We start from the raw sequence: 15,752 nt of genomic DNA on the forward strand, positions 1-15,752 counted from the left end.
GGGGGAGGGGGGAGACGTGGCAACACTGTTCTTTCATCAACTTTTTTTTAAGGTTGAGGGAAAAAAACCGCATTTCCCTTCTCAGGTTTAGATGGAGCTTATGAATGGAACTAGTCTTTTCCTAAAATAATCACATTGAAAAATTATTCCTGTTTAGCAGGACACATTGAAAATTAAATTTAAAAAACACACAAAAGAGTTATTTTGATTATTTCTAGGAAGAAAAGAGATTTTTAAGCAGGAAGTAGAAGCTGAAAGTGACCAAGCTCTGAATATTTTTATCTTGATTTGAAATAGGAATACTCATGATTTCTTTCTTTCTTTTTTTCCTCCTCAGCCACTGATTGTCGTTAACTTTAAACCCTGTCATTTCAGAACCTTAAATATGAATTGGAAGTTTTACCTTTTCCTTTTGTAGGAAGCATAGATTTATGTTCCTTACTTTAAAAGGTCACGACAGTTTGATTTTGGAATATTGTGCTTAATGTTTTCCTGAGGGCAGATGCCTTTTGGATTCACAGACTAAGAAAAGGACTGCTGTTTCTCTTTTAGGTGGATAAAGCTGTTTCCATTGTTATACTGAAATGAATTCTATTTTGAAATAAAGCTGAGACTTTGATAAAAGAATTGGGCATTTTGTTGCTTTCTAAGTCAGCTAGTAAAATAGAGGGAACACAGGTACAACTTGTAATTGTAAAAAAATAAAAAATAAAAAAAAATTTAAAACTTTTATAGCCGGTGGTGGTGGTGGTGGTGTGTATGTCTTTAATCCTGGGACTTGGGAGGCAGAGACAATTGGATCTCTGTGAGTTCGAGGCCAGCCTGGTCTACAGAGTGAGTGAGTTGAGGGCAGTCTGGGCTACACAGAGAAACTATCTTAAACAAACAAACAAACAAAAAAACCAAGAAGAGGAAGAAAGCAAAGCTTTAGGTCGCTGTGTATCACCTTTGTTGCAGGTGAGCTGTAGCTTTGGTGAGGAGATACTAATTTTCTGTTACACAGAGTGAGTTTTGGACTGACAAGCAGTGTTTTTCACAGAGCAGTTCATTTCAAGCCTTTGCTTTGATGCCAGGGATATAGTAAGAATGGAGACAGCTATAAAGTTTGTGAACCTTAATTTCTGTGGGCAGAATGCTTTGTTTTTAATAAATGACTAACCTAGGTGTAATTATTGTTTTTAGATTAATTTGTGAGATCCAGACTGTTTTTCAGTCTATTTTTGAGGCTATGAAATCCCTTGAAAGTCTACAGCAAAGTGAGGGCCTAAATCAGAAAATACAAATACATGTATTTCTATATAATTTATATACCACTTATACCCCCCACTCATGAGCTCTGCTGTAAGAATCCCTTAAAAATTTAAGGATATGTAGGCTTCTTGATGCAGACATTCTTGGCTATTTCAGAAAGTTGAGGTGAGCATATATATCAATTTCATTCAAGTATGAGGGTGGCCGTAGTAAGTTATTGCTGAAAGTGTTTCTAACAAAATAAGTTATTCGGATTTGTTGAACTACTGTACTGTGAATCAGTTACAGTATATTGTATTATATCTTTTTGTTTGTTTGTTTGTTTGTTTGTTTGTTTTTTGAGACAGGGTTTCTCTGAGTAGCCCTGGCTGTCCTGGAACTCACTCTGTAGACCAGGCTAGCCTCGAACTCTCGAACTCAGAAATCCGCCTGCCTCTGCCTCCCAAGTGCTGGGATTAAAGGCGTGCGCCACCACCGCCCAGCTTATTGTATTATATCTTGTTCCTCCTCTCCCCCCAACATTGTAACACTCTGATAGTGAAAAGCATGAAGAGAAGCAAATGGAATGGAATGGTCCTTGACGTTAATGTTTATTGCCTGTCTTGTGGTGAGATCTTAAATCTTATAATTAAAGCAGTTTATGGAATGTATGTATAAATATATGAATATATGAGAAGCCAAATAAAATATATATGTGAAATCAGTGTTTGTATTCAGTGAAATGATTTTATTTAATTTCTATATAAATTTTTATATAATTTGAAGCTGTTCTGTCATTAGTTTTCCTTAAGCCAAAGAGAGATTATGACTGAGTAAAAAATCTAAGAAATTAAAAAAGATTCTCACGTAAGGTACCACAGAAATTTCGAAGCAGATTCAATGAATTCCTTTTCCTTTGGATGCTCAGGATGACTGTTAGTATATTTGGCTGGGTGTTGGCTAAAAATACAGTACAAAGATTCATACTCTTACATAACTACCAGCAGAGTGAATCCTGCCTTGGATTTCTTCTGCTTCCTGTTTTTATAAATGTGTTCATGTTTTGGTGTTTTATTGTTTTCTCAGTAATATTAAACCAGTATGATACCTCTATTATTGTATACATAAGCTGTTTGTTATAAATAGTCTAAAGGGAAGAGTGTAATTCAGTGGTTGTTCCATTTCCTTGGATGGTTGCAGTTAATTTTAACTGGGGGGGGGGGGAATTTCTCACTGAAAAAAAAAACTGAAATGTCAGCCCATCTAACTCTGCCTAGTCACTGAAAAACAAAGCAGACAAAATTCTGCTCAATATTATAGCTCAGTTTCAAAAGACTCAAACTTTAGTGGATTTCGTCAAGGGTGCCAAAAGAATGAATGATAGAAATTATAAGAATGAAAAAAATTCAAGAGTACTAAATGAAGAAAATCACAGCTGAGAGAACATAGAACACCAGGGAAGAGAATTTAAAACAAATATTGGAGTTAATGAAGAGGAAAAAAACAATGAGACTGAAACAGTATTTAAAATGTAAAGTAATTAAAGTATTTCAATCGCAAGGGGAGAGTAGCTCTGGGTGACCTGGAACTTCCCTCAAACTTAGAAAGACCTGCTTGTGTCTGCCTTCCAAATGCTGGATTAAAGACATGCCACCATGCCCAACCTTGGATCGGTTATTTTTCTATCATTGTAATAAAATACACAAGGCTAGATAATAGGTAAGGAAAAGAGTTTTGTTTAGTTTGTGAATCTGGAAGTCTTACAAGTAGGACATGAAAGTTGCATCATCTGCGAACATGATGCAGTTAATTTACTCCATATTAAATATGAGTAAGTTCTGAATGAAACTACATATTTAGAATCATTCACATCTTTTCTGCAACTGAGTTCATTTTCTTTTACTATATATAATCTTAAAAGCTTTGTTGTTTCTATTGTGTGTGTATGGGTGTTTTGCCTGCATCTGTCCTCTACAGAGTACAGAAAAGGGAGGTCGGAGGCCTTGATGATGGAATTGCTGAGGGTTGTTAGCCACCATGTGAGTGCTGGGAATCAAACTCTGGTTTTCGGTAAGAGCAACAAAAGATGCTCTGAACTGCTGAACCATCTCCAGCCCTAGTACATGTGGTCTTAAGTTTGTGTGTCTCTTCCTCCTCTTGAGAACTGGCATTGGAAAAGAGGAAAGCTAGGAAGAGAAGAGTTAGGCCAGTGTAAGGAAAAAGGAAATTTAAGACAGCTAATCCCAGCACTCCAGGGGAGCTCAAGTTTAGCCACTCTGGGCTATGTGGTGAGAGCATACTTCAAATGAAATAACACCCGGAGGCACTTTCAGTAGGATGGCCTTGGGAGAGATGGAACTTTGAAGTGTATGTTGAAGATGACTTTGAAGCTGTCACCTGTTTATTGAGAGGATAGAAGGTGTTTGTGCTCTCTACTAACTTGCCCGTCTTCTAGAGAATGGGTTATGGCCAGAGATACGAGAATCCATAATCTTTTATATTGGGGATGATATTTGAGCAATATAAAGTATATAACGGCAGTTTGTCTCTCAGAAGATATGCAGAGTGTATCAAAACTCTCTCTAGATATTTCAACATGTAGTCAATTTGGAATATCACAAAGAACCTAAAATAAACAGTTGATAAATATGTCATTTTAAAAAAGCATTGAGCCTAGGGCTGAAGAGATGCTTAACTGGTGGGTGCGCTGGCTGCTCTGTCAGAGGACCCAGCTTTGGCTCACAGCACCATATAAACGCTAAAAACAATCTGTGGATCCAGGACCCTTGCCTAACCTCCGAGGACATGCCATGCTTATTATACACCAACAAAACCCTTATGCATGTAGAATGAAAATACACCGATCTTTTAAAGGAGGGGAAAAAGCATTATTAAGTACTGTATGACGCATCAAACTCCTTGTTGTCTACAGGAGGTACCTTCAAAGATTCCCAGCGGGTATCAGAAACCTCAAGTGATGGACTGTGTTTTTTGATAAACTTACCTCCTGACGTGATGTTTAGTTTAGAATTCAGGCACAATAAAAGATTAATAACTAAATAGAAAGTAGAAAAATTGTATATCATATAATAAAAGCTATTTATTATCTCTCAAAATATCTTATTGAATATTATGGCTTTTTTCTTACAGGGAAGTATTTTATGGCTTTTCTTTGTATGTCTAAATATCCAGCATCACTACACTGGTACTTAGAACATCTTAATTCCTCATAACACTACAGTAACGTTAAAAACTTGAGAAAAATATCATATGTTTACTCTGTGTGTTTGTGTGTGTGGCGGGGGGTACATCTGTGTCATGATGTATGCATGTGCCATAGCCTGCATGTGGAAGGTCACATAAAGAGGGTAACTTTGAAGTTTTAAAAATTTTAAACTTTATTTTGTATGTGTTTTGCCAATATATTCCCAAGCCCTAGAGGACTATTTTTGGATTTTGGTTGAATTCAAACTGAAGAGATCTGCCTAGCTCTGCCTCCCCAGTACTGAGATTAAAGGTGTGTGCCACCACTGCTCAGCAATACAATTTTAATGTATGTCCACCATAATTACGGAAATGGACTATAAACAGCTCGTTGGAAGAAGGTGCTTTTATAAGGTCTCTGGAGAGGGACTAACTTTCAATAAATGGAAACCAGTAAAGTTTTAATCACTAATTTGTTGATGCTAATCTTTTTGTTTTACTGGTTATAATTTTTATAGATTCTTCACCTGAATACGTGGTTTTGTCTTAGTAGTTTCTCAAGCTTTCTGATCATGACTTGTCCTCTAAATTATTTGCACCCCTTAAAAAGCAAACTTGGCTCCAAATATGGTAATAACAGTCAGCAGTTGTGACACCAACTGCCCAGAGCTTTACATTAATTAATCTCTTTAATCCTCAGATAATTCTATTTTACAAACAGAATTCCTCTCTCTTCAAATATAGCCCACATGCTGTAGACCTGTATTGAAATGTAGTGGAAAAGAACTATAGAGTTGGTTTCGTTGTAAGTTTTTGTTTTGTCTTCTTTCTTTTTTTTCCTTTTTTGAAACAGAATCTCATGATCTATAGCGTAGGCTGACCTCAAACTCAGGATCTTCAGGCCATAGGCTCTTGGGTGCTGGCCATGGCACATGGTCCTAATTGTGTAGCCCAAGCTGGCAACTGCACTCTGTAGTCAGGTGAACCTCAAACCTCAGTCTTCTTATTGAGTCCTCTGAATGCAGGGATGATAAGCATGAGTTATCATACCCGGCTCTCTTTTCTTATTTGCCGATGCTTTTGTTTGTTCATTTGTTGTTTTGAAATAACTATAGCTTTGGCCCAGAACTCACTCTGTAGATCAGGTTGACCCCAGATTCTTGGATGATCCTCTTGCCTCTACCTCCTGGGACTGGGGTTTCAGGTGTTTGACACCACACTTGGCATCTTTGTTTTATCTGTAAGAGAAACTTTAGAAAAATGTTTCTGTTTATATATAGCAGAATACTTAAGCAACATCAAGCATTGCATGTACAATTTGATGTTTGTTTCTTTTCCTTCTCTCCATTCTCTGTTCCCTCTTAATGTATAGAGTTTGCATCTGATTTCTAGTGAGCTTTGAGGTGAGGTGGCCCTTCTCCACTTCTTGCAGTCCTTGGTTTTTCCCCATGTCCCTCATATATCATGTGTGTCTGATTTTGCCTGATTGTGTGTCTGTGTACCATATGTGTGGTATCTGAAAAGGCCAGGAGAGGTGTTGGGTCACCTGGAACTGGAGTTATAGACGATGGTAAGTGGTCATGAGGGTCTGGGAGTCAAACCCCCGCTCTCTGGAGGAATAGCTCGTGCTCTTAACTGTTGAATCATATCTCCAGCCCCCAAAGTACTGTTTTTAAATTATTTGGTGATGGTCACTTAGCCTCATGTTTTAACACCTTGCTTATCTCCCTTATTAAAGGGGCCACCAAATAAAGTAGACATTAATTAATCTTACTAATTTAATATGTTTCTAATATCAAAGTGACATTTTTAGATTCTCTGTCCTGGAAAATAAGAATTTTTTTTCTACATTAGGAAATGTATATTTTGAGACAAGATGTGTGTGTGTCTGTGTGTGTGTGTATGTGTGTATACATATATATGTGTGTGTGTATGTATATACATACATACATACACACACAGACATATATATCTTGGGCTGGCTTAGAACTCATAATCTTACTGTTTTAGTCTCTTGAATACTTAAATAGTAGGTGTGTGACACTACACATGGTAGGAGATGTCTACATGTTTCTAAGGTGCTTGAAACAATTAAGATGTCTATTACATAGCTTAAAGAAGGCACTCTCAGCCAGATGTGGCACATACAGGAGGATCTCTGGGTTTGAGGCCAGCCTGGTCTACATAATGAGTTCCAGGACAAGCAGGCCTCATAAAAAGACTGTCTCTAAAATATAAACTGTGCAATCCAAAAATAAAGAACAATACCATTTAATAGTGAGTCTTAATTTTTTTATTAAAAAACTTGATCATAGTATTAAAAATTGTCCATCAGAAACATGATGAAACTTTATGGAATAAAGTGAAGACAGACGACGATTTCATGACGGATTACGGGAAGATTAGGAAACTAGTTCCTTTAGTAATTGCTTAGTTGTTTTGGAAAACGTGTCCTATTTTGATTGAGAAGCATGCCAAGTCCAGTTATGCAGCACACGGTAGTGGCCTTCGCTGGGAAGCAGAGTTTGTGCTGATTGTGAAAACGATCACAAGATTAAAGGTGAACACAGAGCAGCAGTTAGGGTGAGATGTGCTAGAGCCCTCTAAAAGGTTGGAAGCGAGAACGGGAGGCATGGGGAGACTTAAAAGGAACCTTGTGGAAAATTTTTAATGTCAGGCAAAGTTTAGATTAGAATATCAAGCATTCTTTCATCTCTGTTAAGGTTTGGATGATGTCTCTGTGTAGGAGGAGTTTTCTTAAAATGTTGCAACTTTTTTAGAAGAAAAATATGAGGCTGAAAGGGTAATAAAATTTCTGCTAGATACCCTGCAGCTATCCATTAAATAACTTGTACTTGGAATTCAGTGAATGCTGATACAGTAAATGCTTATCATGTAGTAGTAGAACTAGTTCAAAATCTGTTTCTAGGTTTGGTTGCCCTGTGGAGTGTGTGGGGCAGCACTGCTAGAATCAGGGCAGAAGTTTGTTGAATAGCTAGCAGTGTATTTATACAGGCCTACCTGAGAATTCGTCTTTCAGGAAGGTCGTTTCTATTCTGTGTTTTCTCCCACAGTTTAAAAAATAGAATATCCACACTAACCTATTATATACATGTATGTTACAGGGTTGTGTAGTTCATGAGTCTACTATAAATAATAATCAAATCTTTTTCCTTTTTGATGTGTAGCTTAGGCTGGCCTGAACTTATGTTATGGTGACACATGCTAGTCTCAGGTTTACAGTTTTCCTGCTTCAGCCTTGTAAGTGCTGGGATTACAGGTCTGCACTGCCATACCAGGCTCATAAATTATTTCCAACAAATTATTCATATTGCTACAGCACCAAATTTATCTTGGCATCTGTGAATCTTCCTGGTCTTCCTTTTCTGTTTCTCCTCCTTCTTTCCCTCATCTCTTCTCCCAGCTCTGCAAGTCTCTCAGGAATCCTGAGACTTTTTGTTTTTGTTTTTGTTTTTGTTTTTTTCTTTTAAGAGATTATATTCAGCATCTCTGGGAATTCAAGGCCAGCTTGGACTCTGCTCCAAAAACTCAAATAAATAAATGATTAATTTATTAATTTTTAGTGATCACATTCACTTTAAATTCTATTCCGTGCTTGGAGACTGTAGAACAGAAGGCATTTATGGCTCGCTTTTTTTTTTTTTTTGATGCTGTATTATCTCTTAGGAAGCTTGACTCTTAACTACTCTATAGTATTTGCTCTGTAGACTTTGAAGAGGGAAGAGATGAATGGAAGCTGGGTGTTATCATTAAGAAAATCATTATGTTAAAAAAGTGATTAATAGCCGGGCGGTGGTGGCGCACGCCTTTAATCCCAGCACTTGGGAGGCTGAGGCAGGTGGATTTCTGAGTTCGAGAGTTCGAGGCCAGCCTGGTCTACAGAGTGAGTTCCAGGACAGCCAGAACTACACAGAGAAACCCTGTCTCGAAAAACCAAAAAAAAAAAAAAGTGATTAATAAAACTATGTCTCCCTGTTAACATGCCACTTAGGTTGTTCAGTGGGTGTGGCTAAATGAGACCTACTATTAAACAGATTAGAGGGTCCATTCAGTTGATGAGTCTATTTTTCCAAAAGAAAAAGAGTAAAGCCCATTTTAAAGAGAGAGTTCCGGTTTTGTGGTCTCAATGTTTGTCTGTATCCAGTGGCTCTTAAAGTATTGTCGTCACACCAAACCATCAGCAGCACCTGGAAATGTGTGTAAATGATCTGTTTATTCCAGGCCTTTAGATGGTTCCGATATGGCCGAGTTTGAGACCTATGGCTATCTAGCAGTATTTAGCTTGTCTGGCTGATCATTTGGAGTAATGCTGTATAGGCCTGAACTTTATATTGCAAATGATAGAATCCAATTTAAAGTAGCTTGACAAGAAGAATTTCCAAAGAGGCCTCCTCGGATGTATTGGGAAGTTATTGTTGTGTGTTATTGATTCAGTGTGCTGGCTGTAAAGAGTAAGAGGCCTTGTGATTAGAAATGCTTGTTTCTGTGCTACTTTACCTTTTTAGATCGGGTACATCCTTCAGAACTAGGAAAAGAAGTCATAGGTCAGATCCCAGTTCACACCTGAGTGAAGCATTTCCATGAACCCTTCTTTCTCCCATTCACAAGCCCACTCCTTGAGGATGTTCGCGAGGATGAGGGTCAGTGATTGGTTGGCTCCGGGTTGTGTGTCTACTTTTAGGAGGAAGGAGAATGGGCAGGCATGCCGCTCTGACAGTGAAGGTCACTACTTGATAGTTGGTTTGCCTTCAGATAGGCTCGTGTACATTTGAAGGAAAGAATGAAAATCCAGCTCAGCGTTAGTAAGTAGAATGATGTTTTAAAAAAATTACGACGTTTAGTTTTGAGGAGTTTATGGTTAGAGAAGACTTACATACAGAGAAATAGTGAAAATGTTAGTATACCTTAATATAGGAACTGCTGTAAGCTTTTGTCCCTTATAAAACTACACTGACTCTATAAGACATCCAGAAAATACATAGATAGGAGGTGACAAGATGGCTTGGTGAAAGCCTTGTCACTCAGCCCTGAGGACCTGAGTTTGTAACCCAGGATACATGCAAATGTTGAAGGAGGGAACTAATTGTACAATTGCCCTCTGACCTCCACATGTGTGCACTCCCATGTGTACGTCATGTTATTGGTACATACAATAACATAAAATGCAGAAATGTGAGAGAAAGCTTATGTTCTACATTTTCATGAATTTTTGGCATATTTTCTCACACGGTTATAGCTATGTTATGTTAATTTTTTTCCTTTTGTTTTGCTAGAGACACTTTCTCCCTTTTATAACCCATGCTGGGTTTGCACTGCTGATTCTCCTGTCTCAGCCTCCCACCTGCTCAGCCTCCTACGTGCTTAGATTACAGATATGCAAGTTTGAACATTTTCTGTCAAACTCCGTTCTGTCAACTTCTCCGTTTGCATTTCTAAGTTCTTTATCCATTTACCTATTAGCATCCTTTTAGTTTTATTAATTTATCTGAACTCCTTAGAAGAGCTGTACTTTAAAAAAACAGTTTCATTTAAACTTTTCGTGTATTGCATTTTATTTGTTTTGCATACCTGTATGTGCATGTCTACTGTGGTGCTCACGTGAAGTCATGTGGTGCCCACGTGGAGGTCATGTGGTACTCAGGTGGAGGTCATGTGGTGCCCACGTGGAGGTCAGAAGACAACGTGGAGTCACTTTTCTCCTTCCCTGTGTGGGTCCTGGGGAGTGACCTCAGGTCTTCAGGCTGGTGGCAAGCACTTTTGCCTACTAAACTATTTCAGTGGCCCCATACAAACCTAATCATCTGGATTGTGATAGGTTCTGATCTCTCTCTCCCGTCCCCTCCTGTTGGTATATATGTAGAGTGTATGCAGGTCAGAGGATAACCCCAAGTGCCTCAATTCTTACCCTCCATCCTGCGTGTAACCTGACCTGTTTTTGCTGTTGTGTACAAAGGCTAACTAGCCTACTAGTTCCAAGCTTCATGGGATTCTCCTGTCTGTCCTGTATCTCACCATAGGACACTGGATGATAGGTACCAGTTCTGAGGACAAACTCAGGTACTCGTGTGATGCAGGTCATGTTGTCCACTGAGTTGCCTTCTCATCCTTGATTTCTGAAACTAAAAAAGTGTGTGTGCGTGTGTGTGTGTGAGAGAGTGTGTGCACACGTGTATGTATGTGTAAGAGTGTCTGTGAGAGTGTGTGTTTGTGTGAGAGTGTGTGTGTGAGAGAGTGGTGTGTGTGAGAGTATATGTGTGTATGTGTGTGAGAAAGAGTATATGTGTGTGTATGAGAGAGAGAGAAAGTGTGTGTGTGTGTGAGAGAGAGAGAAAGAGTGTGTGTGTGAGAGAGAGAGGGTGTGCATGTGCGTGTGTGTGTATGAGAGAGTGTGTGAGAGTGTGTGTGTGTGAGAGAGTGTGTATGTGTGTGCATGTGTGTGAGAGAGGGAGAGTGCGTGTGTGTGTGAGTGTGTGTGAGTGTATGTGTGTGAGTATTGTGCGCGCGTGTGTGTGAGTGTGTGTGTTTGTGTGTATGAGAGTTTGTGTGAGTGTATGTGTGTGAGAGTATTGTGCACGAGTGTGTGTGTGAGAGTGTGTATGTGTGTGCAGACGTGTGTCCGTGTGCATGCATGCCTGCACGCAGGTGCCTGCAGAGGCCAGAGTAGTCAAATTCTCAGGAGCTGGAGTTCCAGTTACCCAGTTTGAGGTCAGTGCTATCCTTCAACAGTGTGGGATCTGAGGGTTGAATTCAGCGGTTTGTTGGCAAGTGCCTTTACCCACTGAGCCACTGTTTTCTGATTTTTAAGCTTATAAGTTCTCAGCTTTCAGAGACCTTATAACTTGTTTTGTTACAGTCTTTTGGCTATGGCTATTAGATCTTTGTAAAATTTATTTTGAAGAAGCAGACATATTCTTAATAGAGCCTTGAGGTTTTATATAGGCTTTATAGTTATTAAAGTATAGTTTTCAGAGCTGGAGAGATAGCTCAGAAGTTAAGAGCACTGCTATTCTTCCAGAGGCACTGGGGTTTTGAGTCCCAGCTATAAATTCTAGTTTCAGGTAATCTGCTGGCCTCTGCACGCACTGAACATAGGCGGTCCACAGAGAAACAGGCAAAGGATCCATATACATAAAATAAGAGGAGATGGGTGTGCTAGAGAGATGATTCGCCAATTTAGCAAACTTACTGCTCTTATATTGGGTTTTGATTCCCAGCATCCACATGGTATATCAGAACCACCTGTAAATCCATTTTTTAGGATTCCAGCATGCTGGCAAAACATTTATACATGTGCATAAATCTAAAACAAAAAGGAAAAACATTTTAAAAAGAAACACTGGAAGAAAAATACCACTTTAAAGCTGCTTTTCAGTTATTTCTGTAAGCAATGATTCTTGGTTTATTGTGAGTTTTAAAGACAATGGCAGGTAACAAAGAATCTTTAATAACAATATATTTTAATAATAAAAGTGTTATCTGACGGATCTAAACTTTATCATAAAAGTTAAAAATTTATATAATACTTGTGACTAGCCTTCTATTAATATATTGAAAGCATGTATAATTTTTTTCTGGAAATAGCGTTTACTCACTAAGAAAATTATGGCAGAAATCTGACTAAACACTGAAAGAATTCTAGACTCTTCAGACAGCCTGATGTTTTGAAAAAGCTTTGTGCTTTGGCAGGAGCCCAAGAGAGGAAGTGCCTACATCTGCTACATTCTAGAAGCTTTCCCCAAATCACTGTAAGGCAGCCAAGAAAACTATTTCACTACTGTGTAGTTCTGGAAGTATCTGGAAATTTGTGGCAAACTTGAGAGAGAAGATATAGGAGCTCTTCCCAAATGCCATTTTATTGTGGTGATCTTTTTCATTGAGATTCAACTTAAGGGAGAAGATGAAGGTCCTTTTCAGCTTTTGTGGATTTCAGTTTGGCCTCTGTTGAAGCCTGTTGGTTTAGACAGATCTGCATGGAAAAGATCAGAGCAGTGTCTACAAGACAGGCTGGCAAGTCAACCTAACAGATAGGAATCTGCCTCTGAGGCAAGCCATACTACTGTAGTAAAGTACTCTGCTGTACAGCAGAGGAAGCTCGTGGGTTTTGTAGGGGAGGAGGAGGCGGATAAGGGCGGTTAATGTGTAGAGCAAGGTGGAGCCTTTCAGTGGTTACTCAATACCCTCATTATCATGAATAGTCCTCACTAGAAAAGACTGCACCAGGGGCAATGGCAAAAGGAGGCAGGGGTGGTGAGAGGCTCTGTGATTAACAGACTGTGAAGACCAGAGTTCAGTCCCCAGAATGCAGATATTATGCCAAGTGTACCCGCAGTGTGCCTGCATTCCCAGAACAAGCTGGCTACAGGGACTGCTAGCCATTTGAATGAGCTCTGGGTTTGGTTGAGAGAACCTGCCTCTCAGTAATATAGACGAGTAATTAAGGGAGATTCAGACACCAGCCTCAGTATATGCATCTCACACACACAAGAATGGAAAAAGAAAACAAAAATTATCAAGAAGAACTTTGTTACCAGGTTGAACGTGGGAGAAAAGTCACAGCTATGTACAAGGCTTGGGTGGCTTTATTTTTTCAACATAGAACACAGAAGTAAGAGAAAAAGTACAACAAAAACAAAAAAAAAAGGTAATAGCAAAACCTTCCTCCTCTAAAGCTAGCCCTCAGAACTATATCTTTAAGAGCAATTACTAGTTTAAATGTACAGGACTCTTCATTCTTTTGGTATTCTCCACAACTTAAATAGCACTGTAGTTGGGGTATAGCTGAGTTGATATAGTACTGACTTATCATCCTCTGGGTTCCATCTCCAGCACCACCTAAATGGGGCATGTGGCACATACCTGTAATCCCAGTTATCAATAGGGTCAGAATTCATAGTTCTCCTTGGCTCTATAGTAAGTTCAAGGCCAGCCTGGATACATGTGATCCTGTCTCAAACAAAAGATAGCATAGCTTCATTCATGTTTAATTAATATACCAATACAGTCCCACCTTTTTCATCATTCATGATTCAGCGCTTTCACAGAGTTATGGAATAATCAGTCACCTCCAATTTTTATCACTTCTACAACTTTGAATTTTAAAGTTAGAACCATACTTGAGAAAGATGGGTTAAGTTAGAAATTTTAAAGATCTCTGAATTTTTTTTCTTTTAAGCCATTTCTAGTATCTTTAAAGTGTATCGGTGATCTCTAAAGTATATTTTTGTGGGGCATTCATGTTTTACAGCTAGACAAAAGGGAAACATTTTCATACTATATAAAAAGGCTCATCTGGGACTTGAGAGATGGCTCAGCTGTTCACATTTTCTGCTCTTCCAGAGGACCTGAGTTGTAGCCTCAGCACCGTCTCTAGTGGCTCTCAGCTGCCTGTAATCCCAGCTGTAGGGCATCTGATGCATCTGGCCTCGGAGGACACCCACACTCACGTGTTCATCACTGCACACATAGACACATATGCACAATTAAGAATAATTATAAAAAGCCACACTGTTTCGTTGCTCTGTTCGTGATAACAGGGAAACAAATGGGTTGAAGTTTTTCTATAGTATGGAGCATCGAAATTTATTAAAATTATAAACCAGTTATTAAATTGATTTATAAAAATTAACATCAATTCTAGGGGCAGCCTAGAGACTAATTGTTGCTGTTCTCGTAGGTGCCTGAACCTGTGAAGTGCTCCAAGATGATCTGGGGTGTTTTAGTGATGGGGATTCTACTTCCTCAGTCTTTAGCCCACCCAGGCTTTTTTACTTCAATTGGTAAGTCTTAGCCAACTTACTAGGTTTTACATTTAAAATTGCATGCTTTTGTATTTGTAAATTGGAAAAAAAAACCCACTATATTGCTGAAGACTAACCTCGGTTTACTCCTTGCCCATCTAAAAGGGCCATTTAAAAAATTCCTTGATGTCTGTATGCCTTTCTTCATTCTTTAAAGAAGACGTAGTTTACTGAGCACCCTACATGAGTGTGGTGGTTATAGTACTCTCTGCCTTGGTTTTCTTCAATTCACCCTGATTACAGAAGTGATATGGATTATGCTTAGAAACTTAGAAAATTTAGAAAAGCATACCAAAAAGTTAGTGAACGTTGGGGTATGACGGCGCCCAACTATGTATGACTTGAATCTCAGAACTGGAGGCACAGGTAGACAGAGCTCTATGAGTTTGAGGTCAAGCATGGTCTCATACTGAGGTCCAGGCTAGCCAAGTCTACATAGTCAGGCCCTGTTACAAAAACACAACACAAAAAGAAAGCTAGCGCTTAATCTCCACACAGAGTTAATGCATATACATACATTTTAATGCATAGATGTATAACTGCTCTGTGCATCACATTCTAATATGACTTTCTGTCATTGTAAACGTGGTATTGTTTCCACACCATCATTTTAAAAAGTATTATAAAAATAGTGTGTTGAAGCTGGGCAGTGCTGGTGCATTCTTTTAATCCCAGAACTTAGGGCAGAGGAGGTAGATCTTTGTGAGTTCAAAGACAGCTTGGTTCCCGGAGAGCCAGAGCTGTATCACTTGTCTGGTGTGAGACTTTTGGCTTCTGCTGCACTATCAATGCTGGGTCCTCACCAGGACTCCTCTTGGATAGACTATTGCTGCTGGATCATGGAGCTCCTGCAGCTTTGGATCTGTTGGACTGGCACCTTCCTGAGCTCCAGCAGTTCATAGATGGGTAGATGTTGGGGTGGATCTTAGCCTGCATGGTAGCTCTCTCATGTTCTCTCTGCCCACCAGCTCTCCCAAACCCATAGCACTAGGATGAGCTCTCCAGCGTTGCTCTGGCTAGTTCACCCATTGCTGTAGCTGGCAAAGGGCAGAAGCTGCTCTCTGGCTCTCATGCCCTCAGGCTGGTTCACCTACACCTAGGCTTGCAGGGGCAGCTCTAGCATGCTGCCCAGGTGAGGTGCAGGAGCTGTCTTATTTCTTAAAAATAAATTTTAAAACTTTTGCAACTTTTTCAAGTGTGGATTTTTTTTTTATTGATTAAAAAGTTGATCCCAATTTAACTTGAAAACTAAAGATGGGCTATAAGAGCAGGGGCAGAAAAGAAGATACATTAATTCTAATAAAGTACTGTTGTTTATTCATTTAGTTTGCAATGAAAACACCATTTTCCAACATAGTCCAAGTTTGCAAAATTTATTAGGTCCAAAAACTAGAACCAGAACTTATTAGAATATTATTTGGGTTTATTTTTAGTTTATCTGATAGTGGAAAAAAAGGAAGGAAGGAAGGAAGGAAGGAAGGAAGGAAGGAAGGAAGGAAG

At 39.0% G+C, this 15,752-nt stretch overlaps 1 protein-coding gene across 3 annotated transcripts in view; it reads left to right on the plus strand.

Moving 5' to 3' along the window:
- Positions 1-15,752, plus strand: part of P4ha1 (prolyl 4-hydroxylase subunit alpha 1) — a 78,198-nt gene that overhangs the window by 31,107 nt on the left and 31,339 nt on the right. For all 3 annotated transcript variants that reach the window (XM_028776807.1, XM_028776806.1, XM_028776809.1), the window contains exon 2: positions 14,129-14,231. In XM_028776807.1, the coding sequence (XP_028632640.1) occupies positions 14,156-14,231 (76 nt within the window). In that variant the 5' untranslated portion in view covers positions 14,129-14,155. The remainder of the gene's footprint in view (positions 1-14,128; positions 14,232-15,752) is intronic.

This window comes from Grammomys surdaster, unplaced genomic scaffold (assembly GCF_004785775.1).
Source record: "Grammomys surdaster isolate TR1022 unplaced genomic scaffold, NIH_TR_1.0 273, whole genome shotgun sequence".
Classification (NCBI taxonomy): Eukaryota; Metazoa; Chordata; class Mammalia; order Rodentia; family Muridae; genus Grammomys; species Grammomys surdaster.